We start from the raw sequence: 25,985 nt of genomic DNA, 5'->3' as shown, positions 1-25,985 counted from the left end.
ATAAAAATAATTATTATTGTTTGTTTTAATTTAATTATAATAAAAATGATTGTAACTATTTAAATACGTTTTTTGATTAAAAAAAAACAATTAGAAAATTCTTTTAATTATATTTTAAGAATTAAACAAAACAGTTTTAATTGGAGCAAAACTTTAAATTTACAAACTTATTTTACTCTTGTGAGAGTTTTTAGCTCTAATAAAAAAACCCATAAAATCCAGTTTACAAAATATTTCATTTTTTTAGATATTTTTTCAATCAGAAAAATTCTTGACTCAATTTTTCAACAAAACAATTTTTAATACAATGATAATTTTACAATGCATCGATATATTTTTTCTTTTTTAATAATACTTCTATATTTCTCTAACCAAAAAAAGTGGCAATTTGCGCTTAAAAACACCATTTTAATTTGTTGTCTAAAAAATATTAAAAATATTAAAATTTTTATTAATTTAAATGTTTTGAAAAGAGTATTAGATCCAACCCCGATACCATGATAATTAAATAACATGATTCCATTATTGTATTCAAATTACTATTTTCTTTCTTAAATATAAAAAACAGTCAATAGAACATATTTTCAATTGTATTCAAAAGTGCTTTTATTCTATTATTACTAATTTCAAATAATATAATATATACTATTAAACCCAATTTTGGTCAATTTGAAGTTAACAAGTTAAACATCTCCGTTCTACTTTATTATAGAATTGACAAGAAATAATTGCATGTCATTCCTTTTCTATTTCTTATATTTCTTATATTTCAAATAATACTTTAGTTCAATGATTGCAGCTTGTGTATTCTTCCTGGGATGTGTATTAACAGTAGCACATGATCCTGGATGTTCATGCACTGGTTATAATATATTTAATCAATGTAATTCGTGTTCAGAGCATTGTTATCAGCTCATTTTACAACACAATTGCTATTGTTTGCTTTCCGTTTTTCGATAAAGATAAGCTTTAAATAACAACCAGCGTGTTCCAACCCATTTCCCGGTTGTCTTGACTGTTATCGAGACGTTAAATGTCTGGTATGTAAACCCGGGTATTATTTAAGCAATAAAAGGTGTACAGAATGCACAACATACGACTCAAATTGTATTACTTGTGATAGCTCCCGGTGTTTATCATGTAACAATTCTTTAGTTCTAAGCAATGATAATCGTTGTGTAAGTTTGTCTTCTATTGTTTCAAACAATTATAATACATTTACTTATTGAAATTAAAAAATGAATAACACAAAGCGTGTGGTGTCAAATATGAAGGTTGCACTTCCTGTACACAGAATGCGTGTAATTCATGTTCTGATGGGTATTACTTACTCAATGGACTCTGTGTTAAGTGTGGAGTTAATTGTGATTTATGTACTTCTACTACTTGTACACGATGCAACTCAAATCAACTAACAGTTTTAAACGGTATTTGTCAGAAGTGTAATCAACGGTGGACTGCGTGTACTTCCTGTGACCAAGATTCGTGTTTTACATGTGACACTGGATATTACAGAACAATTTCTGGGTGTGTTAAATGCGGGTTATATTGCAATCAATGTGTAGAGACAACAACAAGTAGTATATGTGAAACATGTCAAGATGGCTATTACATTGTTGATGGGAAATGTGTTGATTGTTCGACTCGAGGGTGTTCCATATGTACTCCGGACTCCTGTTCCAACTGTGTTGACAATTTTTATATCAAATTTTCTGAGTGTGTCTCATGTCATGAAACCATAGACCAATGTAAGAAGTGTGGAGGGACTGCGATCAGTCCAATATGTGAAATATGTGAGAAGGGCTATTACACATTAAATGGAAAGTGCCAAAAGTGTTCAGAGACGTGTGGAGATGAGGGGTGTACACAACTTGAAGGCAATTGTATTGATTGTATCAATGGATACATCTTCAAAGGTGGGTTATGTGTATTACCCTCTGAAAATCAGTGCACTTCTTATAGTGATTCCAATTGCACCAAATGTGAAAGTGGGACTATTCAAGTGTATGACAGATGTGTTACAACATCTCCGTGTAACTCACAAAATGTGGTCTATACTGAACAAGTGTGTATCTCAAATGAACATGCAAATTGTATGACCACGATACTCTCACAAACCGCTTTAAAGTGTTCGACGTGTGATGTTGGGTATTTGCTTGTCAATTCGATATGTGTGAAATACGCAGACTACATTCCAAAGTGCCGAGAAAGTGTGTATTACAAAATCACAAATGAGTACATCTGCAGTTCTTGTCGTGTCGGGTTCTTTCCAAATGCGCAAAAGTGTGAAGCGTGTAATACACTCAAAGGGTGTTTAACTTGTGAGAACAATTTAGTACCTGGGGAAGGTTCAATAAGGAAGTGTTATACATGTCAAAGTGGGTATTACGTATCAAATTATCAATGTGAAGTGATACCAAATTGTCTCACAAATATCGACAAACAGTGCACTTTATGTAAAGATGGGTTTGTCTTAGAAAATTCGAATTGTGTTTCATACAAAGAATATGCGGGCTGCCTCTCAAGTTCGCACAACTTTTGTACGTCTTGTGGTGTTGGATTTTATCTTTCTTCGATGAAAATCTGTTCTACGTGTTCTTCGAGTAATTGTGAGAGTTGTGAAGAGAGTGGGGTGTGTCATAGATGTCACACAAATTACACATTAAGTTCACCGACAACATGTGAGTATTGTAATTTAGAAGGATGTGAGTTGTGTGATAACACAAATAATTTGTGTGTGAGTTGTAACGACTTATATCACGATGACGACGGTGATGGGAAGTGTCAGACGTGTTCCACGTTTACTCCATATTGTGTTCGGTGCAAAGGATCAAAGTGTACATGGTGTGTTGAGAAGTATTATTTGACATCCAATTTGACATGTGATTTGTGTACCAATTTACCACATTGTTCTGAGTGTAGTCGAACAACAAGTGAATGTACTTCTTGTGTGAGTAACGAGTATTATCTTTACTCAGGAAATTGTCTTCAGTGTAGTTTAGTAACAGCAAATTGTCAAACGTGTAGTGACTTGAGTACATGCACTTCATGTGCTTCTGGATATTTCAAAGAGAATAACTTGTGTAAGAAGTGTGAGATGATACATGGGTGCCACATCTGTTCTACAACTACAAGAGAGTGTTTAGAGTGTTTACCTGCTTACTATAAGTACAGAGTGAATGAATCGGACTATTGCTTGTCGTGTTCTGAAATACATGAACATTGTGCGGCTTGTTCTATACAAAGTGACTGCACTGAATGTACTTCTGGTTACATTTTATCTTCAGGGAAGTGTGTGTTGTGTACTGAGACTTATCAAAATTGTGCGACTTGTTCAACAAAAAGTAATTCCTGTGTTTCGTGCACTTCAGATGAATATTATTTATTCAATAACGTGTGTTATCATTGCACTTCGATTTCAAAATGTCGTCGGTGTTCTTCATCATACCAATGTGTTGAATGTGAAAGTAATTATTACCTCAGTTCTGGTTCTTGTTATTCATGTACAACATTGACTGGGTGCACCACATGTGATTCAAGTGGATATTGTCTTACATGTAAAAGTGGGTATTACAATTTGAATGGAGAGTGTGACTATTGTAGTAACACTGACGTTGGGTGTAGTACCTGCGCAACAACAGGAAAGTGTTTGTCGTGTATTTCTGGATATGCATATAAATCTGGCAAATGTGTATCATGTGGCTTTTTATATGGAACGTCGTGTAAAGTGTGTAGTTCAACACAATGTACGTCATGTGGAAATGGCAATGTTTTGATTGATGGCAATTGTTATAGCTGTTCAACGTATTTAGGGTGTTCAACATGTTCCACATCCTCATCGACATGTACTGCATGTACTGATAATACAATGAGTCCCAGTGTCACCAACACATGTAACAACTGTCAAATCAATCACTGTGAAATGTGTGAAACTACTACAAATGAATTGAATGAGACTTCGACTGCTTGTGTGACGTGTCAATTTGGATATTATCTCTCATCAAATATATGTATGTCTTGCACTACAATTTCTAATTGCGTTGAATGTGATAATACCAAAAAGTGTTATAAGTGTAAAGTGGGGTATTACTTGACTTCATCGGGAACGTGTAGTTCATGTACTACACAAACGGGGTGTTCCGAGTGTTCTTCAGGAACATTTTGTGAGTATTGCAAATCCGACTATTACTTAGAAAATGGAGTGTGCAAGTTGTGTTCGACTAACGTCGGTTGCACTTCATGTTCAAATTATAATACAAAATGCTATGCATGTTCATCGAAGTATTATTTAAATAGTAATCGATGTATTAGTTGCTCAGTTTATGGTATTGATTGTTCAACGTGCACCTCTTTGAAGTGTACATTGTGTTTAAATAACACCGTCTTCGATGGTACGAAGTGTACCAGTTGTTCATTTACTGAGTACAAACGAAGTGAATATGAATGTCAAAGTTGTTCTTCTAAATATGCGAATTGCTATACTTGTGATGCAAACAAGTGTACTCAGTGTATACAGAATTATTCATTCAAAAATTCCACACACACGTCTTGTGTATATTGCCCTTCACAAGTCTATAACAACGAGTGTGTTTCATGTTCACTGAATTGTGAGTTGTGCACATCCCCTTCTGTGTGTATCAAGTGCAAGATAGGATATATATTAAGGAATGGATTGTGTTCAATGTATTACAATATATTTGATTGTATGACCTACTTGGATAACTTTGGTTGTGAAGAGTGTGACAATTCGATCACAGAAACTGGTGAATGTAGTGCATTAGAAAGAACAAATGAATGTTCATATTATAAAGTGACTCAAACAAATACGTCTTGTAATTTCTATTATACTTCTCACACAAAATCGTCACATACAAATAACACAAGGGAACATATTATGAAAACTGAAGATGACACTTCTCTCCCATATTGTGATGATGAAAATAAAGGAAGGTGTTTAGTGTGTTCCTATAATTATTTCTTGACAAACACAGTAACACCTCCCAATTGTTCTCCATGTGATGAAAGTTGTTCATATTGCACTAAAGAATCATCACAGTGTTCGTCTTGTACAAAAGACAATTCTTATTCTCTTGAGCAATTGACGTGTGAGAATGATCTTTCCTGCGAGGTCCACTATAACTCGACGTGTTACAAATGTAAGAGTGAGTACTACATCTCTTCAAACAAGTGTGTTCATTGTTCTCTGGAAGGCTGTTCAACGTGTTTAACTCATACTCTTGAAAGTCCAGAGGTGTGCTTAAAGTGTATTAAAGGCTATGTCTTATCGAATGTCACATGTGTGAAATTACTCACAAGCAACTGTGCAATTATAGACGAGACAACTACAAAGTGCCTTCTCTGTAATTCAGGCTTTATGCTCTCGTTATCCGGGACGTGTGTAGTTCACTCAATAGAAGACTGCGAATATTCAATTGACTTCCAATGCCAAAAGTGTGTGACAGGAAAATACCTTTCCAAAGACAATGCAAATAACACTGAAACGCAGACGTGTTCGTCGACTTCTGACATCACCTGTGATAAGTCGAGTACACATGGATGTCTTCGCTGTACTGATGGCTATTACGAAGACTCTGGTTTTTGTTCCCAATGCAGTTCCAATTGTAAGACGTGTGTTTCACACTCACAGATGTGTTTAACATGTCATTACGGGTATGTTTTGAGTACAATAGATAACTCGTGTGTATCACTTGGTAACGTATTTGAGCGGTGTGACTTATTTATACCCAATTCGATGGGGTGTGCGTTCTGTAAAGATGGGTATTATTGGTCCGAGTGGAGTTGTTTAGAGTGTTCTGCTGCATGTTTAACATGTAGTAAGAGTGGAGAAGACTGTTTGACATGTAACAAAGCAAATGGGTTTTATTGGGACACTCTCAAATCGTCTTGCCAATTAACATCGACACTCCTACATTGTACCAACGCGAGTGAATATGGCTGTGAGACGTGTGAGAATGGGTATTATCTCGACGATCATTATTGTCAGAGTTGCCCTATTGAGTGTACTTTATGTAACTCGACTTCCCTCTGTGTGAGTTGTATGAGTGGGTACATATTAAAGAAATTTGGTTGTGTTTCTCTCTCCCAAGTCTCCCATTGTGTGACAATTTCCAATGAGAAGTGCAGTAGTTGTACTAAAAATTATTCTCCATCTACTGATGGTACTGAGTGTTTATACACTCCAAACATGTTCGTATTTGTAGGGATTCCAGTGATAGTGATCGTTGTTGTTATAATACTTTTGATCATCATTTCGTTCTTAATATACGTGTTATACAAACATCTGAAACAAAAACAACTAGCAGAGAAGACAGTAACAGAGTTTGACATTGGGAGGAGTAACATCGAATTTATCGATGTGAATAAGAAGTGTGGATTAGTCTCTAATAAAGTAACACTAGACTTCTTGTTTGATATCGATCCCTCCATTGGGTCGATTCCAGTTGGTCAAGAGTCTCGGGACTTATTATGTGTTGGATCCAAAAAGTCGAAGTCGTTAAAGATCCAGTTATCTCTTAAAGAGCATCGAGAGAAGTATTCATTACGAACTAACCCGCAACTGATAACTGTGAATAAGAACAAAGCAATCGAATTTGAGTTGTTTTTGAAGCCGTTGTGTACTATGACCTTCAATGAGACTATTATGTTAGTTGCACTTGATGTATCTAAAGGAGAAGAGTACACCTTTCCTATCAAAATCCAGACGAAGACAGTCTTGTCGTCTTCCCTTGATGATGATGAGTTAGTCTTTGACAAAGAAATAGGGAAAGGGACGTTTGGTATAGTGTACAAAGGGATGTTCAGAGGAAATGTTGTTGCAATTAAGAAGATGAAGGACGTTGGAGCTACACCAACACAAATCACTGACTTTGAAAAGGAAGTTGAGATGTTGGACAAATTTAGAAGTGACTTTCTTGTGATCTTTTATGGAGCGTGTCTTATTCCAAATAAGATTTGTATAGTCACCGAATTTGCACAGTATGGGAGTTTGAACGATTGTATGAGAAAGAGGGCGCAACCATCAAAAGCTATTTTAAATAGTTTTGAATATAACGTCGCAAAGGGAATTCAATATTTGCACGCTAACGATATTTTACATAGAGATATTAAGCCAGACAATATCTTGATATTTTCTATTGAGAAGACTAGTGTCATCAATGCGAAGTTGACTGATTTTGGATCATCGAGGAACATTAACATGTTGATGACTAATATGACATTCACTAAGGGAATTGGAACACCTACATACATGGCTCCCGAGATTTTAAAGAAGCAAAAATACAAGAAGTCTGCGGATGTCTACTCTTTTGGAGTGACGGTGTTCGAAACAGAAACATGGAAAGATACTTACCCACTCGAAACCTTCAAATTCCCATGGAAAATAGCTGAATTTGTGACTTCAGGAGAACGAATGAAAAAGACGGATACTATGGAAGACTGGAAATATAACTTCATTTCAAAGTGTTGGGAACAAATCCCTGAAAAAAGGTATAGTATCGACGAAATAGTAGAAATACTACAGAACAAAACTATTTAAAAAGTGGTGTATTAAAATTTTTATGGTAATTTATAGGTTTCTTTTAGTATTAGTTATTAGTAGTTTTAATAGTAAAAGAAACATTAAATATAATTCCACTTATGTTAATTATTTTTAAGTTATTATAAACCATTTCTAATTAAATAAAAAATGTTAAAAACCTCAGGCTTGAAAAGTGTCTTCAACTGTATTCAGACGAAAGATGGTTAAGTCATCATAGGTTTAATACTATTAAATTCATATAAACTAATATTCTAGTTATATTATACCAATTGCATTTTTCGCTAATTATTTATTATGGGATTTCTTATCTTTTAACTTTATAATTTTATTTATTTAAAAACTACTAATTTTCATGATGATTGTTTATTATAATTTGTAATAAAAAATACCAATTGAAACAGTTATAATTCTATAATAAAAAAAGTAACTTTTATTATATAATAAATAATTAACAATCAAATAATATTTTTAATACTTACTTTATATTTACTATAATTTTGGAGTTTAATTTAATCAATTATATATGTATAGAAAAAAACCATTGAATAAACTATAATTCTAATAACAAATGATTGATTACTGTTTTAGTTGTTTTTTTCTGCTGCATATTTTCCTACAGATTAGATGGTGATGTCTTAATTTTTCTTCATTTATTCATATAGTAATAATTACTAATTAATTAATTAATTAATATATTTAATATTATAAATTAAATAATACAAACCTTTACCAATAAAAACAAAGAAGTCTCCTCTCATAGAAATGTCGTCTTGACACTTCATTGGGAAGTCATCGTCTGGTTTTCCGTCTTGGTCAGCCATTTCGAAAAGAAAGTCTTTTGTGTCTTTCGGCATCAAATCTCCGTTTTGGCCGACTTTCTTATTTCTTTCCTCGATGACGGTATTGACAAAGTCGATGACTTTCTGTCCCATACGGACCTCATACTTCACAGACGTGTTTTCAAACCCTTTGACATTAAAGAATACCTTCACGATCTTCACATTATTTAGAATAGCAATTCTTTGTGTATTAGGCATATTAACAGCTCTTCTGTGGTGTTTCAAGCTTTCCACATAGTCTTTGTTTTCTTTCAAGAAGTAGTTATAAGACCCCATTTCTCCTATAATCGACGTCGGTTCTAAGGAAGGGAAGTCCTCATCTGGTTCACCCTCTTCATCGCAAATTCTCAAGAAGTACACATCTGAGCCTCCATCAAGTAAAGTTCTCTTTTGTTTAGTCGAGTTCTCCAGTCTTTCCTTATTTGGGTCTTTTTCATTTGACTCATCGTGAAGCGAATTGACCTTTTGAATGATAGTTTGAATAAAATTGGCTGCTGTAGTCTTGGGGGACGTGTAAAATGAGAGTTTTGGTACCTTCAAGTCCTTATCGAAGAATATTGAGAACATTTGAATTTGAATGGTCGAACAGAATTTCCTTGGAAGACGTGGTATTGGCTGCACACAAAACAATTTGTTGATATCATTTGAACTCTTCCATTTGGCTTGAAATGATTGAGTCTTTTCTACATTGGAAGACACTTGTAGGATTTTGCCTTGCTCGAGAACTCGGTCTAAGTCACTCAACTTGATACTGCACTCAATTTTTTGAATGGACAGAGAACCTCGGTTCATTTTCTTTAAAGCTTCGTCTAACATTACTTTCTTCAAAATCGAACTCTTATCTTCAACACGATCCATTAATTACAGTTTGAAAGTTACACTTAATGTGAGAAATGGTGGTATTCACTAGAATGTAGTTTTAAAAACAAAGTTATACATTCGACGTTTTTAAATGATAATTGTTAATTATTACAATAGGTTTTAAATAGTTTTTATTTAATTGTGTGTTTGTGCAGATTTAGTGAATAATTGAAATAAAAAAATTTTGTATTATTATTTATAATATAATAAATCAAAAGAAATGGTACCGTTTTTGTTTTAATTACAAGAAATAATCACTTTCTATTTTTAATTTCTTTGTTGTGAAAACACTTGAAATTTACATTATAATATAAAAACTATACTAAATAGAAAAAATTTTACTATTTATAATAATAATTTATTTTTAATTATATAAATATATTATAATAATGAAATAATTTATTAATTATTCAATAAACTATTATTGATATCATTTTTATTGGCATGAAAACAAAGTTGTTATTATATTTCTAATAAAAAGATAATTATAACATATTATTATTATTAATATAAATAATTACTATTTTTTAAAAATTGTACTCAAAATGGTAATATTAAAAAATAATAGTAAAATTTACATATTTCTGAATTAAGAAACAATAATATAGTTAAAAATAATATTATAATAGTAAAAATAGTTAAATAGGAATAAATTGGTCGTTTCATATAGGAAACCCCAATTTTTAGTTTGTTTCGACTTCTTCCATCTTCCACCAACTGATAGAACTTTTCACATACCTTGTCTCATGCTTTTTATCCCACTTCTATTTGTTGTAGTTTCATCGACCACGATATCTTGTGGTGACAGAAACATCAACGGAGAGCGCGCGTTGTTCACCACGCATGAGTTAGATGTCTGCAAACAGCTTTCTACAGGTTCTGAGAAAACGAACAAAGTATCAGGGGAGTACGTCCACAACACATACACATCATCGGACTGCACGGGGACTGCCACTCCATCTTATTTAATGAATTGTGACAGTTTTGATGAGGCGTCTTATTCTGTCATATTATATGAAGACACCACTTCGACAACATGTGCGAACAAAGATAAAGTCGATGTTCCTGTGAAATTAGTGACTGACGTCTGCTTTGGCAATTCGCCGTATTACATGTACAAATTTGGGGAGGACAAAGACAGTAACAAATTGAAGAAGTTCCAGTACACCAGTTATCTCTGTACAGACAAGTTAACTGAAAATGCTCTCGAGTCACACGACCTGAACAAGTGTGAACCAAAAGACGCACATTCAGTCTACTACGAAGGCGCTGGTGAAGTCTTGGTCGCACTCATCTCCATCGCATTCTGCCTTCTAATTTGATTTTGTGGTGTGTGAAGTTATAGTTTATTTCTAGTAAAGTACTATTATAACGATAGTAACAATCAACGAGTTATCTGAAGAGTTGCAATGAGAGTCCATATGTGTAGCTTCCAATGAACGGATTCGCTTGGACGCAGAGTAACAAATTCCCAGCAATCTCTTTAATGGAGGTTTGAAAAGATGAAGAAAATGTTCCTGTCGTGTTCATCGATGTTTTCAGGAGCGCCATTTGAGTGACTTTCTCAAAGAACAATGCGCCAAACATCGACTTATTCGGCTTCTGTTGAAAGACAAATTGACCACCAAAGGTGACACTCTGTGACGGGGAGTATTTGACTGAAGAGAGAAAAGTGGTGTTAAGTTCGGAGTATATGAATGAAGAGATGAGTTGGGGGTTGATCATACAAAGCGCTCCATACGACTGTGTACGCAACCTTTTGTGTGGTACTAAACAACACTCGGCTCCTATTGAAAATTTTTCGTTGATCTTCTGCATTAAGTTTGTTACATACATGCCTCCCTTCTCATACCGAAACCCAACACACCGACCAAATCCCGTTGCTTTAATATCGAGTCCCGCTTGATTACCATCCTCGTTGCGCTTTATGTCACTTTAACTATGTTATGTGGAATATAGTATAATTATAGTATAATTAACCATCAATAGTATACTAAAACGAATAGAAAAATTTATAGTAATACGTAACTATTTAATAGATAGAGTCTCGATAAAGGGAACAAACCGCTGCTCTCAAACTTGCATTGATTTGCTTGTTAGGAGTGTTAACAGTGGAGAGAACGGAGCCATGGAGTTCGTTATCGATACGAGCGATTAAATTTCCCCAAGTCCCGGCATACAAAATTGAGTGGATTCGATTGACCTTTTGTTTTGGAGCTGGGGGGTCGATGGTGAGGTAGTGCCCCGTTACCAAATTTTCGGAGTGTTGTGTTGTATACTCTACTTTCATCCCACTGAAGCAGTCTGGTTGAAGGGAATCTGTTAGTGCACCGACTGCTTCATATGGTTCGCATGTATAATGAGGGTCGAACAAGGCCTCCATCTCAATTGAGAAGTCAGATTGCATCAAAGAAAAGTTTATAAACTTTTTTGAACATCAAAAAGTACACTTTGTGAATAACATAAATTCTAATAATAATAATAATAATAATAATAATAATAATAATAATAATAATAATAATAATAATAATAATAATAATAATAATAATAATAATAATAATAATAATAATATTATTATTATTATTATTATTATTATTATTATTATTATTATTATTATTATTATTATTATTATTATTATTATTATTATTATTATTATTATTATTATTATTATTATTATTATTATTATTATTATTATTATTATTATTATTATTATTATTATTATTATTAAAAATTATAGAATTGTTATTTTGATTATAAAATTAATTAATAATAGAAATTAATATTATTAATTTACTATTTAAATTGCTACCAAAAAATAACTAGTAACTAATATTTTTTAAATTAATAACAAATAGAACAGAAGAAGAGGAATTAGAGTGCTATTTTGTCTAATTCGACTACTAACTTCTGTATTGATATACGTTCTTTGGGAACACGTCCCCAAGCACATTCAATCAACACAAAGACGGAGAGAGGGATGTCATCAAGTCTTTCTGGTCGTTGCCCTGAAGTCACAAATTCAGCGATTTTCCATGGGAATTTGAATATGTCTTGGTTGTAAGCATCTTGCCACCCAAACACTTCAAACATGGTTATCGCAAATGAATACACGTCTGCACTTTTAGTGTATTTTTCATTCTTTAACACTTCAGGTGCCATGTATGTAGGGGTTCCGATGCCTTTAGTGAATGTCATATTGGTCATCATCAAATTTACATTTCTTGATGACCCGAAGTCAGTCAATTTCGCATTAACTTTCTCATTCAAACTCATTGAGCAAATTAAGGTATTGTCTGGCTTGATATCTCTGTGTAAAATGCCATTTTCATGTAAATACAAAATGCCTTTACAAGCATCACACATCATTTTAAGTCGAAGTGATAACTGAACATCTTTTTTACTTCGTTTTCTCATTAAGTCCTGAAGACTCCCAAATGGTGCAAATTCAGTGACCATACACACTTTACTTGGGATGAAAACCGCCCCATAAAATGCGACAATGTACTCACACCTGAACTTATCTAACATCGCAACTTCCTTTTCAAGTTCTTGCATTCCACTGTCACTCATCTCTTTCATCTTTTTGATTGCAACAATGTTGTGTCTGTATATCCCTTTCCACACAATGCCAAAAGACCCTTTCCCAAGTACCTCTATTTCACTAAGCTCGGCTGGGTCTATGCGAGTGGATATCAACGTTGTACCTTTCACTTCAACAGCTTCACATGTTTCAAGTCCGGTGGCATAATTCTTTGATACAATTGCAATCTTTGATGATATGGTACAGGTGTAATGTGGTGTTATGTATATCTCAAATTCGCATGCTAAACCTTTACGGAGAACAGCAACTGGTGGCAACACACGTAGAGTGTATTTCTCCTCGCATGTTGCTGTAGTGATTTGAACCTTTAAAGTGTCTGAAGTTGAGTTGCCAACGCAAAGTAGTTGGCGGCTTTCTGTGTTGACAGGAAGTTCTGTAGAATCCGAATTGAAGTCGACAAATGGTAAGTTGACTGAAAGTGTTCCAAGTCGTGTGAATGATACATTTGAACGATTCATATCAAATATAGTCATCTTGTTCTCCATCTCAATCATCTTGTTCTTCTTCACTATTTTCTTGATGAAGTAGTACAACGATATCAATATAAATACAATGGATAGAAAACAGAATAATATGGATATCAAGACAACCCACCACACTATCTGTTGTTCGCAATATGACCCATCACTACTTGGGACATACCAAAAAGAACAACGAGTGCACTCGGAATTTCGTGCGGCTTTACACTCTGCTATCATATTAAATGGCAAACACATTGATTTAACTAATACATAATCTTTTTGACATGTGTTACACTTGTCTCCAGAAGTGCAGGTCGAACACTTTGAATCACAGGAAGCACACATATTTTCTTTGTATTGGTAATACCCTTCAGAACATTTGGAACACCCTATTGAGGTTATTTCGGTCGAACACCCGATGATCGAAGAACGGAGAAGACACTCACCATCACTACTTTTAAAGTACACTGAATTACATTCCAAACACTTGTTAGATGTTAAACACGTTTTGCATTCTGGCTTACAGGACTGACAATCAAGACCAACTCTGAAGTAGCCGGGTTTACACACATAACACAAAGAACCACTTACACTCACTGTTGAACACTTTTCACGTAAAAGTTCGTTTGACTGACAAGTTGAATTCGTAAGGTATTCACCCTCTTCGCATGAAGTGCATTTTGTAGATGAACCAAAACAGTCTTTACATTCCGACGAACACTTTGAACACGTTTGTGAGGCCGACTCTAAAAAATATCCAGAAGTGCAGCGACGACAACCCACACTATGAACTTCTTCACACCCAATGGGAAGAGATGTCCCACATTGATTTGTGTCATAAACCAAGTTGACTCCAAATTCACATTCAACACATTTTGAATTGACGATTTGAAGACACTTAGTAATAGGGGAAACACATTGTCCATTTGACTCTTTCAAAGTGTTTGTTGTGACAGAACAAGTGGTTGGTAAACACGAGCTTCCATTGTTTGATACTTCGTAATTGACTAAACACTTTGTAATTTTATTGTCCTCACAAAGTTCACTATTTGCTAGCGAAGATGAACACCCCAAACACTTTGAATCAAATACATAATATCCTTTAATACAAGACACAATAGTACCTTGATTGATACCGATATAATTCTCTGGTGGATCTACACACACACCATTAACATTCAGATAATTACGAGTCGTGTCACATAACACACACTTGCTTTCTACTCCAATTTGACACCTTTGGTCAGTCAATCTCACACACAACGCTCCAACTCTTTTGTATCCCTCTTTACACTTTACACAAAATCGATGTTCAGCATAAAGACAGTTGGTATCTCGAACACACTTTCCATCAATAAGAATTGTACCACCAATACACCGAAAGCAATTTCCATCAACACCATCACATTTGTCACAAGACGCTTTCTTGCATGTTTCACACTTCTTAGTGAGTGGATTAACTCCACCAGTCGGACACTCTTTAGGAAACAAACATTTTAACTTATCACCAGTGATATACCCAACATCACAAAGTATTCCATCATGTGTGAATCCTTCTTTTGATGTTAATAATATTCTTTTAGATGCTGAAACACCTTTAGTTGTGATCTGTGACACTTCTGTTACATTTAAATTAACTGCATAGTTATCAACAAGTGCAAAAGAAATGGCATCTCCGTTGACAAAAAGTACATTCACTTCATTTTGGTCATACACAATCGCTGTTTTCAATGATGTGTTTTTATTGATAACAACACCCTCTCCATTTTTGAATGGAGTAATGAAACACCCATCACATGGACAATATGGTTCCACAAATATGTATGTACTCCCTCCATTTGATTGTTTTAAGTGACAAAAGACTGTTGTAGAACTCCCATATCTTAATAGCCTTTTATTCAAAAGAAATTTGAATCCCATAGGAATAGAACCTGCAATTGGTTCTTTGGAAGCTGCAATATCAAAGACGTCTCCATTTGTGTGTGTAAATAAGACGGTACTGCCAAATTCAATTTTGTTTTCAACTAGAAAAATAGGAAGGTCGCGATAGTTTCTTGTTTTAGATACACCCAACACACAACTGTTTTCTATCTTTACAACAGACGAATAAATTGTACTCAAAGAATCTGTAGATAAACTTCCCATGCAACTTATACCTCCAATTATGTATTGAATTCCTCGAGTAGAACTTTTGAGTGTTAAAGTACTTGCAGACGTTCCTACGTTAAGATTAGCAGAGACTAATATTGGGTTGTCAGTGTTGGATACCAAATTCACGTTGGAGTACACAACAAGTGAAGTTGCTGTAAGGGTGGAGTGGTCATTCATAACAAAATTTGCAGAATCAATAAAAGCAACATTACCTAAAGTGAATATAGAATTACCGTAGAGTATGGCAGTTACATCAGAAATTTGGGAAGGTGAGGTGTGTGTAAATCGAGTGTTATCTTTAAGAGTAACTTTATTCATAGTTTCACCGACATAGAAAGTGCCAACATTTAAAACGGAATTTCCCTCCAGTGAAAGTTCACTTGACGCAACTAAACTCAGTTGACTACTTGTTGTGATTTTCGACGAATTTTTCATATAAAGTTTTGAGTTAGAGTTTACAGTGAGTGTCGAGTCTAATGTAAGTGAAGAAGACTCTTTTGTAATTAAAGTTGCTTTGTTCTGAATATTGATAGAAGATAACTTGCATACGTCTGTTGTTTCGATAGTAGTTGTGATGATATTTTCAGGTGGACATACAGAGAGTGCAAAGACAAATAGTGTTACAAACAAATGAAACGCACTTTTCATGTGACACACTTCTGGTTTAAAGTTACCAAAACCATTTACATTTCATATGTTTGTTGTTTCGACACACTTCAAGTGGTAGTTTGAAACGGTTTTCTTAACTAATTGTGAATTTCATGTTTGTAGGTGAGTTATTGACCTCTTCATAGTGTTGGAATTTTTGTGATTGCCAAAATTTTTTATATTTTAAAAAAGCACTTTAAAATCGTATTCTTAACAAATTTCTAAGTTCTTTTCAATTTGGAATTTCCACCATTATTTTAATTACGAAGGATTCAAAAAGCGAATTGATCTTTGGTGGCAGAACTGGAATATATTCAAAAAACAATGCTGGTATTTGCATTACTGGTATTCACCGTCTTTGCTGGGAATGGTAATGATGTTATAGGGCAATTGCTGTTAGTACCATACCCACAGAAAGTTGAAGCCAATATTGGGTCGGCTGACTCTATTCATATCACTCCAGAGATAACACTGAATATACCCGATGTCTGTAAAACCAACGAAAGGTGCAAGACATTTGTCGACAACATATTCAATCATAGTGTGACGTTCCCACTTAGCCGAATTCAAAATTTGGAGGACTTCAGACTTTCTTTACACGCTGCAATTGATATCCCACACATCACACCAATTGATCCAACTGATATTACAACAATTGACTTGCAATTTACTTCGGAAACTGCCGAAGAAATTCGACCTGTTTTAAAAATTGGAGTTGACGAGAGTTACACCCTTTCTGTGACTAAGGAAACGATTTCTATCAGTGTAAAGACGGTGTTTGGTCTTCGACATGCCTTTGAGACATTTATTCAATTAGTGAGAATGTCAGACAAAAAGACGTATATTTCACAACTTCCCATCACTATATCAGACTTCCCTCGATTCAAGTGGAGAGGGTTACTCGTCGACCCCTCAAGAAATCAAATCCTCCCCAAAACCTTTTACAAAATTGTTGACTCTCTGGCCGCGTTTAAAATCAATATATTACACTTGCACATCTCCGACGCACAAACTTTCTTGTTTGAATCAAAGAAGAATCCTGAGTTTACTAAAAAGGCGAGCTACTCGAAGAAGTACATATTGACACAAAGCTTCCTTAAAGAACTGATTGATTACGCCGAGTTGAGGGGTATCATAGTATACCCTGAATTAGATATGCCAGCACACGCTGCATCATGGGGCAAGGCATACCCTGGTGTTGGTGTAGATTGTTGGGATTACGCTTCGAAGCCCACGATGCACTATGGAGAGAACCTTATCACGATGAACCCTGCCGATGAAAACACGTTCCCCCTCATCGAGTCTTTAATAGCCGAACTATCTGATGTATTTACTTCAGACTATATTCATGTGGGCGGTGATGAAGTGAACCAAAATTGCTGGAAAAAGTGTAAAGAGTTAAGTGTCATTAATGAATGGATGACAAATCACTCAGTTAAAGACTTTACTGGTCTTGAGTCATACTTCAATAAGTACTCCCAAGACTGTGTTATCGCGAACAAAAAGACACCAATTGTGTGGGAAGAAGTGTTCAAGAACAACAACGCGGACACCACCACAATTGTACAAGTGTGGCAAAATGACCCATTACTCAAACAGGCAGTAGACGCAGGATATAACACTATTTATTCATCAGGGTTTTACCAATCATCAGGAGACCCCGATTGTAAAGTGTATAATGAATCAACGTGTTATGACTTGTACCATATGTGGGTGTGGACGTTCAAAGACTTCTATGCGAATGATCCAACAAAGGAATTCACTGAGGATGAACTGAGTAAAGTGTATGGGATGGAAGGGTGCTCTTGGGGAGAGAGTTGTGACGACCAGAATTGGTTTGATAGATCACAGACAAGATTCATGGCGTTGGCAGAGCGATTTTGGAGCAGTAAAGAGATGACCGATGCCGACTCATTGGAGGTCAGAATGAATTATGTAAGATGCATGAATCTGAGAAGAGGAATATCAAAGGGAATGGGTCCGATCTATTGCAACTATTGCCAACTTCCTGAAGAGGTTGAGTCCCAATAATTTACTTTTTGTTGTCTTTGTAATAGATAAATAGATAAATAAACAGTAAGACACTAATTTAAACGTATCAATCTGTAAACTATTCGATTTACTTTATATTAATTATAATAATTATAACCAAAAGAAGTGCGTGGTTATAGCTTTATTTATCTAGAAACAAGCCAAGTTCTTGACGTAGTCGACGGTAACTTTCTCAAGAAGCATTCCTTGGTGATTGTATTTCCCAAGATTAGTAAAATTAGACGTCATCATCTTACAGTATTCTAAAGAGTTAATTGCAACCTCTTCATCTCCATCAACAGTATCAATAGTAAAATCAGAGTCGATGTCTCCTTTAAATGTGATCTTCCCAGACGTTTCCAATCCACTTGTAATTGCACAATGCATTTCAACATCAAATGGCACCTTTGACTCCCACTTATCCAAAAACGGTTTAAACGATTCTTGTAGTGCTTTCTTAGCAAATGGTTTCATCAAATCAATTTGCTCATACAACTCCCACAAAGTATCTGCTGTGTATGTGGTCCCATCTCCCATTTCCACTAGAACATCCGATGAATTCCAATATCCTCCTATTGGCGCCATCATCACAAGAGCCTCAAACGTCCTTGCCGTCTTTTTGATGAGTTCCTTAGAAACAGGATAGCCCATATTATATCCCCCAAGTGCCACGTCATTTGCAATTCCCGTTCCAATGAATCTATTAGTTAATAGTTAATATATTTATATTAATAGAAAATACGTGTATTCAACTATTCTATACTAAAAAGTATAGTTTTAATGGTATTAATAGGTTGACAAACGGGGTGCTCATGGCTATCCAACGTAATATGTACTTGTCGCAAAACTCCTTTCCAAAGTAGTCGAGGAGAATATAAGTAGTCATTCCACCCATTGAATGTGACAAAATGACGACTTTTTGTTGGTTCTTGTTATAGGCCTCTTCAATGAGTTTCTTAGTGTTTTCTAAGTAATCGTCGTGATGGTAATAACGCCAGTCATACGGTGCAGAGAACAAATCGACTTTGTCGACGTACCCGATCGTTTCTAAACCTTTAATGATCTCGTGGAAGGCTCTGGTAAACCTTTTCAAAGGAATTGAAGGACATATTTCATCGACGGCATAAGTACTTCCAAAATCAGGAGGGTAGATATTGACACCTTCAACGTTTTCCATTAATCCACTTGTCTCATTGTAGTGACATGTTAAATAAGCCATCTGACAATCATTCATATAGGGGATCCCATCTTTTAAGGATAACCAGAGTCGGAACTCATCTTTGTTGCGATCACAGGCTAACTTACGATCACAAAAGTCTACGTCGTCTGGAATATGGACTACTGCATTTAACATAGAAGCCATGATTCCTGGTACTATCACTACAGGATGACGTGTGCATGTTTCAGAAAGAGCTAGGGAGAACAATAGAATAAACTGAAACAACATTATATATTCTTGATTGAAGTTCTACGTCTTTTTAAATGAAATTGTATTTGATGTTTGAAAAATTTTTTAAAATGATGAATTCTGCAATTATCAATTTTTGAAAAATGATTTTACCAAATTATTTAGGGTAAATCAGAATTTAAATTTTACTTTCATATATAACTAATTTACTATTTTCTTATGATTTGTTATTACTTTTTGAATTACATTTTTTGTTTATAAAAAAATTAGTTAAGATAATTCCTGTTGTATTAACAACCAATTGTAGTCGAAATTAAATAATTCGGATTTTTTAACAATAAAAAAACAAAATGCTTTTGCTGTTAAACAATCGATTGTTGAATAAAAAATAAATAAATCCTTGTTTTTCCCCTTCTAATTATTAAAGAGACATTTGTCATTTTTATATTAAAATATCAATTAAAATTAAATGGTTTTTTGGCAATAAAACGGGAATATTGTTCATAATTACAAGCTGTAAGTGCTGAAAAAAGAAAGCTCTACCTTTGTTTTATCGTCGTATTGATTTATATAGCAAACTTTTAATAAATAGTTTTTAAAACTTCTATTATAGTTTTATGGGTTATCAAATTACTAGTTCTTTTTCTGTTCATTTTTTCTATTTTTTAGTTGTTTGGCTATATTTTATAGTTAAATTGTTTTTAAACATTGAGGAAAAAATTTAAAATTATAAAGTTGGTCAAAAAATGGACAAATCAATAAGTAAAAATTGAGAGTTTGGTCAAACATTTTAAAGATAATTTTTATTATAAAAAAATTAACTATTTATAAAAATAATATATTATAATTATATTAACTAGTTTATATAATTTGATTTTAAAAAAAAAAATAAAAAGTAAAACATATTGACTTTCATTTATCGAAATGTTTTACGCAAAATAGGTATATCAAATGATGTTGTTAATTTTTTTGCCAAATTAAGATAAACCAAATTCATGAAACCCTATTTAATTTTCACAAATCAATTTTGCTGTTTTATTGAAAACCTCGAACAGCAGACTTGAAAAGTTCGCTTGGAAGATAGTGTCTATCTTCACTCGACTTTGAATCATTAACAAAAACGTTTCTTTTGGTGTTTTAATAACATTTTAGACAACTTTAAAAAAACGTCCGATATAACTCACCCAACAATTAAAATTGGCTGCATTATCCTGAAACAGCCGAGTAAAAGCGAGTTATTTCAGTTGGTCACTTTTTGTTTTACATGGAGGGGTTATACATTCATTTGTTTCCGCTTTTCATCGGTAATACAACGGGTTATTATACCTATTAATTCTACTAATTGAAATGAAACTATTTTGTTTGGTTGTTAAAAAGGTGATGCTAGTGTTGTTATGCCCAATTTAATATTAAAAAAAACGACAAACAAAAGCAGAGTGTAATTTAAATTAAAAGAAGTCTAAAAAATGTGTTTGGTTTGTCTGAAATAGATCATTTGAATTCATTTAAAATAAAAAACTATTGCGAAACCATGAAGCAAAGTATTTTTGTAAGAAGAAAACACAAGAAACCTTTATTTTTATCACTCTAATCACCCTTTTGGTTTTAATTAATTTTTTGAACTTATTTAGTAAACAATTTATAATAAGCCTACCGGACATGAGCACCACTACTCTCTTGGATATCGCGGCTATCCACAAAACATTCACAGCGGCTTTCTCGTCAAAAGTAAAGCGAATTAAACAAAGTAAAATTATTCCATTTGGCGACTTTATACATACAACCAACTTTAGAGCTTCGAAGGACATCTGTCGAGTTGTTGGCAAAGAAAATTTGTTTTCTTTGACTTCGTTTAATGCGTACGGCTTTTTAAATGGTGTAAAACAAGGCGACCCCAATTGTGATAAAGTTGCTGTCAGAATCTTCAAGCATGGTTCCTGCGTTTGATACTTTATTTGTTTAAGATAGAGATTAATACATAGTGTGTCATGTGTGACGGGTGTGGGTGGTCACACGCGGCTTATCTAGCTGCTCTGGACGCGAACGAAAATGCTTTAGAACACTTTACGAGCAACGTTGCGACATGTAACACCTTACAAGACATTGCTCAATTGTTAGTTGACTGTTGTGAGCAAGCGCACATCTCGATATTTAGAAAAGGGGTGTTACTCTTTGATTTAGGACTGACTACAATCACTCTATCTGTTGTAGCAAAAACACAAACGGGACATTACCACGAGTTATTAATTAGTATAGGAGACTGTCGGACCTTTTTATATTCACCACGAACACATCACACTTTGCCCCTCAGTGGAAGGTTTCACAAGTCGTTTGAGAACATGAAGAACTCATATGGAGCCATTGGCCCATCGATCTCGTTTCATCCAAATTTGAAGAAGGCTGAATTAAAAAACATCACTGTAGAACCGAACGATATGCTAATTATTATGACGGACGGATTTCATGATAACTTCGACCCCCAATTTACTGGGGCAGTCAAGTACAAAAGCAAAGAAAGAGAAGCAGACAAACTCTTCACGTCGAAAATCGAACTTCCGGAGAACAAGAACGACTTGAACCAAATAGTTATAACACTCTCACAACACGTCGCCGACCTCACGGAACCTTCGAGGAAATATATCAGAGAAACAGGCAAAAAATTGACTTCAGCGCCGACCCCGTTTCATGGGAAAATGGACCATGCGACAGTCTGTCTATTGAAAGTGTGTGACGTGACCGACATCACCAATTTTCAGACTTATAATATTGTTCCCCCGTACAATGAAATGTTACTGAATAACAGCCAAAGTGCTCCAAAAGAAGAACAAAAGGTGAGAGTCCTTTCTCTTGGCCAAAAACTCGAAAGTGACAAGCCGGGCTCTGTTTTTAAGAAAGAGGCAAACTCAACGACTTTATTGAAGATGGAAACTCAAACCCAGTCAAGACTCTGCTCGTTAAGAAAAACACCACTTCTTGAAATCATACAAATCGAACCAGCCCGTTCAGAGTCAATTGATCCTAATCTTATTTGTCAAGAAGCAAGTGAATCATCAGGGTTCTTCGCTCGTTCGATGAGAAGCAATTCGACTAAAACAGGCGCAATGAGTCAGTCGGGGTCTTTGCACGTCTCTGTCATCAGAACGGAAAAAGTCGAGAAGAAAGAGGACGACAAGAGACATGGCCAACAAACTCTCCCTCGAACGACAAATCACTTCGACAACTCACCGCGACACATGGGAGATGGGTTAGGTCTATGGGTACAACGACCAAAGTCTTTAACTGGTAAGAAGAAAGTGACGTCAGAAAATGGCTTTGCTTTGTAAAAGTCTTTTTTTCAGTAGCCAAGAAAAGGACTTCTTGTTTATAATATTGCTATTTTTATTGGTTTTTAATTCTATGTAACAATTAACTATAAAATAACCATAATAGAGTTATATAATAATTATAATATAACTATAATATAACAAAAATATAACTATAATATAACTATAAAACAATTTTATAATAATAAAAATCAATTTATAATAATTATAAACTAATTATAATAGAACTATAATAGAACTATGATTGAACTATAATACAATTTTTAATAATTACTAAAATAACTATTATTTAACTATAAAAACAACTATAAAATAACTATAATAAACTATCAAATAGAAAGTCACATAGTAAGTGATGAATACAAAGACTCCAGAACAATTGAATGATATCATCTCACTCGCATTCTTTGAACCACAAAGCGGAGACCACGTAGAAACAAAGTTACTGCGGATTTTCAATTTTCTCAAAGAAATGAAGAAAAATCCGCCGGAGAGTTATATGGACTTTATGAGACTTCAATTAAACTTGTGGCCCGCTCTAGTCTGTTTCTTTGTTGCAGTATTCACTTTTACACTTGTGTTTATCTCGTTTAAGAGATGGCGAATTATCCCATCACTCCTCTGTTTGTCTGCAATGTTCTTCTGTCAGTCCTTAACACGACTTTTTGTGTTGCCCCTTCCATTGCTTGATCTTGTCCAATTGGGAGTGGTCTTCATGTCTGGACTTTTCCTTCTCGCGTTCTTCTTTTTCAATGTGAAATTGAACATTTTTGGATATATCGCGTGTTTGATACTCAACAACTTGTACCAAATGGCTTATTCTTTCTTCGACACAAACGCGGTCTTATTACTTCCTTACGTCGTCATAGCGGTGTTTTCTCTCTTTAACCCACCTTCACATTCAAAGACTTTCCGATATGTTTCACTGTGTTATATTTTGTTACAGTTCTTCATCGTTTGTTTCACTTCTTACTAATACAATATATTCATTCAAAGATGTTTAAAGACGTGTTGGCGATTGACTTGAGTGTGTTTTACTATGCCTTCCACGTTCCGTTGATCTTCTACGTGTGGAGTAATGTTGGGAAAAAGACGCTCCAATTGAAACAACAAGAAAACAAGGAGAAACTTAAAAATTCATAATTGATGATTACATTGCCCGTGTTAAGTTTGTCGCTTCTGTTTTTAAGTACTCGATGTACGATTGGTTGATGAGTAACAGATTTCCAAGAGGAAGTAGTTTGTCGAGGTATGCAAGAAGTTCGTCAGTTTTGTCGTAGATGTTATTGAGGAGGTTAGTTTTGTACAACTTCTTGAGTGCAGACACCCAATTCGTCACAAAGTTCTGAGCTACAAAGACACTGTCATTTTCATGAAGACCAAGTGTTATTACTATGCCACCCACTTCACAATACAATATTTGAACACCTTCAAACTCCTCTTGAAGTGGTTTAAGAGACGAGACGGAATACTCTTGACTCTCTATCGTGTACGTTGAAAACCGAAGAATGTCAGAAGGAGAAGGACCCTCTCGTTCTTGGTCGGTTTTTAAGTGAGCAGTGATGATTTCCATTAACGCTTCTAACTTGCGGGACTGGATGTTCGTTTGATAAAACTGAGAAAAGTAAATTGTGGTGCCCTCTACGTTATGGTGAATAATAAATTTGACCATTGCAATTTGAAGTTCAGAGTTTTAGAAAAGTCTTTATTTGTGAAATAGTTTAAATATGAGTTCTTTGTTACTTTGAAAACTTAATATATGTTATTATAATTAAACTAGTATCATATACTAATTGATTGTTAAAAATAAACTAGTTATATTATTATTGTAATAATTATATAAATTAAAAACAATAGAAAAACTATAATTATAATATCCGTTTTAGATAAATCGTATTGAATAACAACACGACTGTATTGAAAACAAATTCTTGCAAGTTAAGGAAAATTCCATACAAACAATGTATAGGATTGAAATAACCGCATTAAATATTTAATAATATCTTTGAGTTTTGTTGTGTTTATTTTATTTTATATTATGGGAATATGTTGGTTGATAAATTATTTTAAGATATTTTTTGGGTGTTTTTTTATTTAGGGTGTACTAGTTATGGACTTCTATCCACTGGATAGACGCTCATCCAGTGGATAAATTCTTTTTTTCTGAATACAAATATTTTTTAGTAAAATAAAGTCAATTTTGTCATTAAAACAAAAGCATTTATTTGCAAATAATAAAAAATTAAAAAAAATAATATCACCAAATGGTGTAATCTACCGCATAACAACAACATTTTTTATCATTTGATTTGTTAAAAATAACACTTTTATTAACATTATTATTTTAATTTAACATTTTTTTAATTTACACGCTATTTTATCAACAATATCGTTAATTTTTTACTTAATTAAATACATTGATTCAAATAAAATTTGTTAGTTAATATTTGCTCGTTATTAAAAAAACAACTCGTTAAATAACACACCAAAAATATCAAAACAAAACTGTTTTTTTTTAAATTGTTTTTTATAACGGTATCATATAAATGATCTTGTTAATGATACATTGTAATGATGAGTCATTTACACTCTGATCCACAATATGTATTCCGATATTCCAAGTATAGTTTTATGTTGGTAGTTGAATTAAAAGTATAGTAAAACAAAAAATGGAGAATTTGAAATAAATTTGGGTTATTTTTTTCAAAATTTTGGGAGATCATCCTAAAAAGTTGAGGTGGATGGATCGATTTCTGTGGATGGGTTAATCATCCATATTTTTTTGTTAAAAACAAAGTTAATTTCTTTTTGTAAAACTTAACTATATATATAATTAAAGTATATATATACAGATACCCGAAAAATAGTCCGGCACAGAAAAAACGACCGGCAAACCATAAATTTATAGTATATTATAGTTTTTAGTTTTTTGTCCTGTTTTTTCAAATTTTGTATTAAAAAAACTATTAAATAGTTTTTAGAAACCATTTTTATAGTTTGCCGGTCGTTTTTTCTGTGCCGGTCGGTTTTTCAGGTATCTGTATATATAATTATATATTTATATATATAATATACATATATAATTAAAGTCGGTGTTATTTACT

At 33.8% G+C, this 25,985-nt stretch overlaps 10 protein-coding genes across 10 annotated transcripts; 5 read left to right on the top strand and 5 right to left on the bottom strand.

Annotated features, from left to right (window-relative positions):
• Positions 1-789: 789 nt before the first annotated feature.
• On the top strand, positions 790-7,555 carry EIN_327330 (protein serine/threonine kinase, putative; the record flags this gene model as incomplete). The annotated part of the gene is made up of 3 exons (XM_004185384.1): positions 790-937; positions 985-1,182; positions 1,254-7,555. 3 exons carry the CDS (start codon positions 790-792, stop codon positions 7,553-7,555), a joined length of 6,648 nt encoding a protein of 2,215 aa, XP_004185432.1.
• Positions 7,556-8,142: 587 nt separating this feature from the next.
• EIN_327320 (hypothetical protein) lies at positions 8,143-9,255 on the bottom strand (the record flags this gene model as incomplete). The annotated part of the gene is made up of 2 exons (XM_004185383.1): positions 8,143-8,171; positions 8,283-9,255. 2 exons carry the CDS (start codon positions 9,253-9,255, stop codon positions 8,143-8,145), a joined length of 1,002 nt encoding a protein of 333 aa, XP_004185431.1.
• A 971-nt stretch (positions 9,256-10,226) lies between these two features.
• EIN_327310 (hypothetical protein) lies at positions 10,227-10,580 on the top strand (the record flags this gene model as incomplete). Its single annotated transcript, XM_004185382.1, has 1 exon — positions 10,227-10,580. One exon carries the CDS (start codon positions 10,227-10,229, stop codon positions 10,578-10,580), a length of 354 nt encoding a protein of 117 aa, XP_004185430.1.
• Positions 10,581-10,650: 70 nt separating this feature from the next.
• On the bottom strand, positions 10,651-11,641 carry EIN_327300 (hypothetical protein; the record flags this gene model as incomplete). Its single annotated transcript, XM_004185381.1, has 2 exons — positions 10,651-11,181; positions 11,324-11,641. 2 exons carry the CDS (start codon positions 11,639-11,641, stop codon positions 10,651-10,653), a joined length of 849 nt encoding a protein of 282 aa, XP_004185429.1.
• Positions 11,642-12,129: 488 nt separating this feature from the next.
• On the bottom strand, positions 12,130-16,119 carry EIN_327290 (protein serine/threonine kinase, putative; the record flags this gene model as incomplete). Its single annotated transcript, XM_004185380.1, has 1 exon — positions 12,130-16,119. One exon carries the CDS (start codon positions 16,117-16,119, stop codon positions 12,130-12,132), a length of 3,990 nt encoding a protein of 1,329 aa, XP_004185428.1.
• Positions 16,120-16,443: 324 nt separating this feature from the next.
• EIN_327280 (beta-hexosaminidase alpha chain precursor, putative) lies at positions 16,444-18,150 on the top strand (the record flags this gene model as incomplete). The annotated part of the gene is made up of 1 exon (XM_004185379.1): positions 16,444-18,150. The coding sequence occupies one exon, from the start codon at positions 16,444-16,446 to the stop codon at positions 18,148-18,150; it is 1,707 nt and encodes a 568-aa protein (XP_004185427.1).
• Positions 18,151-18,300: 150 nt separating this feature from the next.
• On the bottom strand, positions 18,301-19,597 carry EIN_327270 (1-O-acylceramide synthase precursor, putative; the record flags this gene model as incomplete). The annotated part of the gene is made up of 2 exons (XM_004185378.1): positions 18,301-18,850; positions 18,954-19,597. 2 exons carry the CDS (start codon positions 19,595-19,597, stop codon positions 18,301-18,303), a joined length of 1,194 nt encoding a protein of 397 aa, XP_004185426.1.
• Positions 19,598-21,217: 1,620 nt separating this feature from the next.
• EIN_327260 (hypothetical protein) lies at positions 21,218-22,881 on the top strand (the record flags this gene model as incomplete). The annotated part of the gene is made up of 2 exons (XM_004185377.1): positions 21,218-21,499; positions 21,541-22,881. 2 exons carry the CDS (start codon positions 21,218-21,220, stop codon positions 22,879-22,881), a joined length of 1,623 nt encoding a protein of 540 aa, XP_004185425.1.
• Positions 22,882-23,236: 355 nt separating this feature from the next.
• On the top strand, positions 23,237-24,024 carry EIN_327250 (hypothetical protein; the record flags this gene model as incomplete). The annotated part of the gene is made up of 2 exons (XM_004185376.1): positions 23,237-23,836; positions 23,878-24,024. The coding sequence occupies 2 exons, from the start codon at positions 23,237-23,239 to the stop codon at positions 24,022-24,024; spliced, it is 747 nt and encodes a 248-aa protein (XP_004185424.1).
• A 7-nt stretch (positions 24,025-24,031) lies between these two features.
• Positions 24,032-24,553, bottom strand: EIN_327240 (hypothetical protein; the record flags this gene model as incomplete). The annotated part of the gene is made up of 1 exon (XM_004185375.1): positions 24,032-24,553. One exon carries the CDS (start codon positions 24,551-24,553, stop codon positions 24,032-24,034), a length of 522 nt encoding a protein of 173 aa, XP_004185423.1.
• Between the last annotated feature and the right edge of the window lie 1,432 nt (positions 24,554-25,985).

Source organism: Entamoeba invadens (assembly GCF_000330505.1).
Source record: "Entamoeba invadens IP1 unplaced genomic scaffold scaff_1105074725601, whole genome shotgun sequence".
In the NCBI taxonomy this organism is placed as follows: domain Eukaryota; phylum Evosea; order Mastigamoebida; family Endamoebidae; genus Entamoeba; species Entamoeba invadens.
This window is presented reverse-complemented; position numbering and strand designations above follow the sequence as displayed.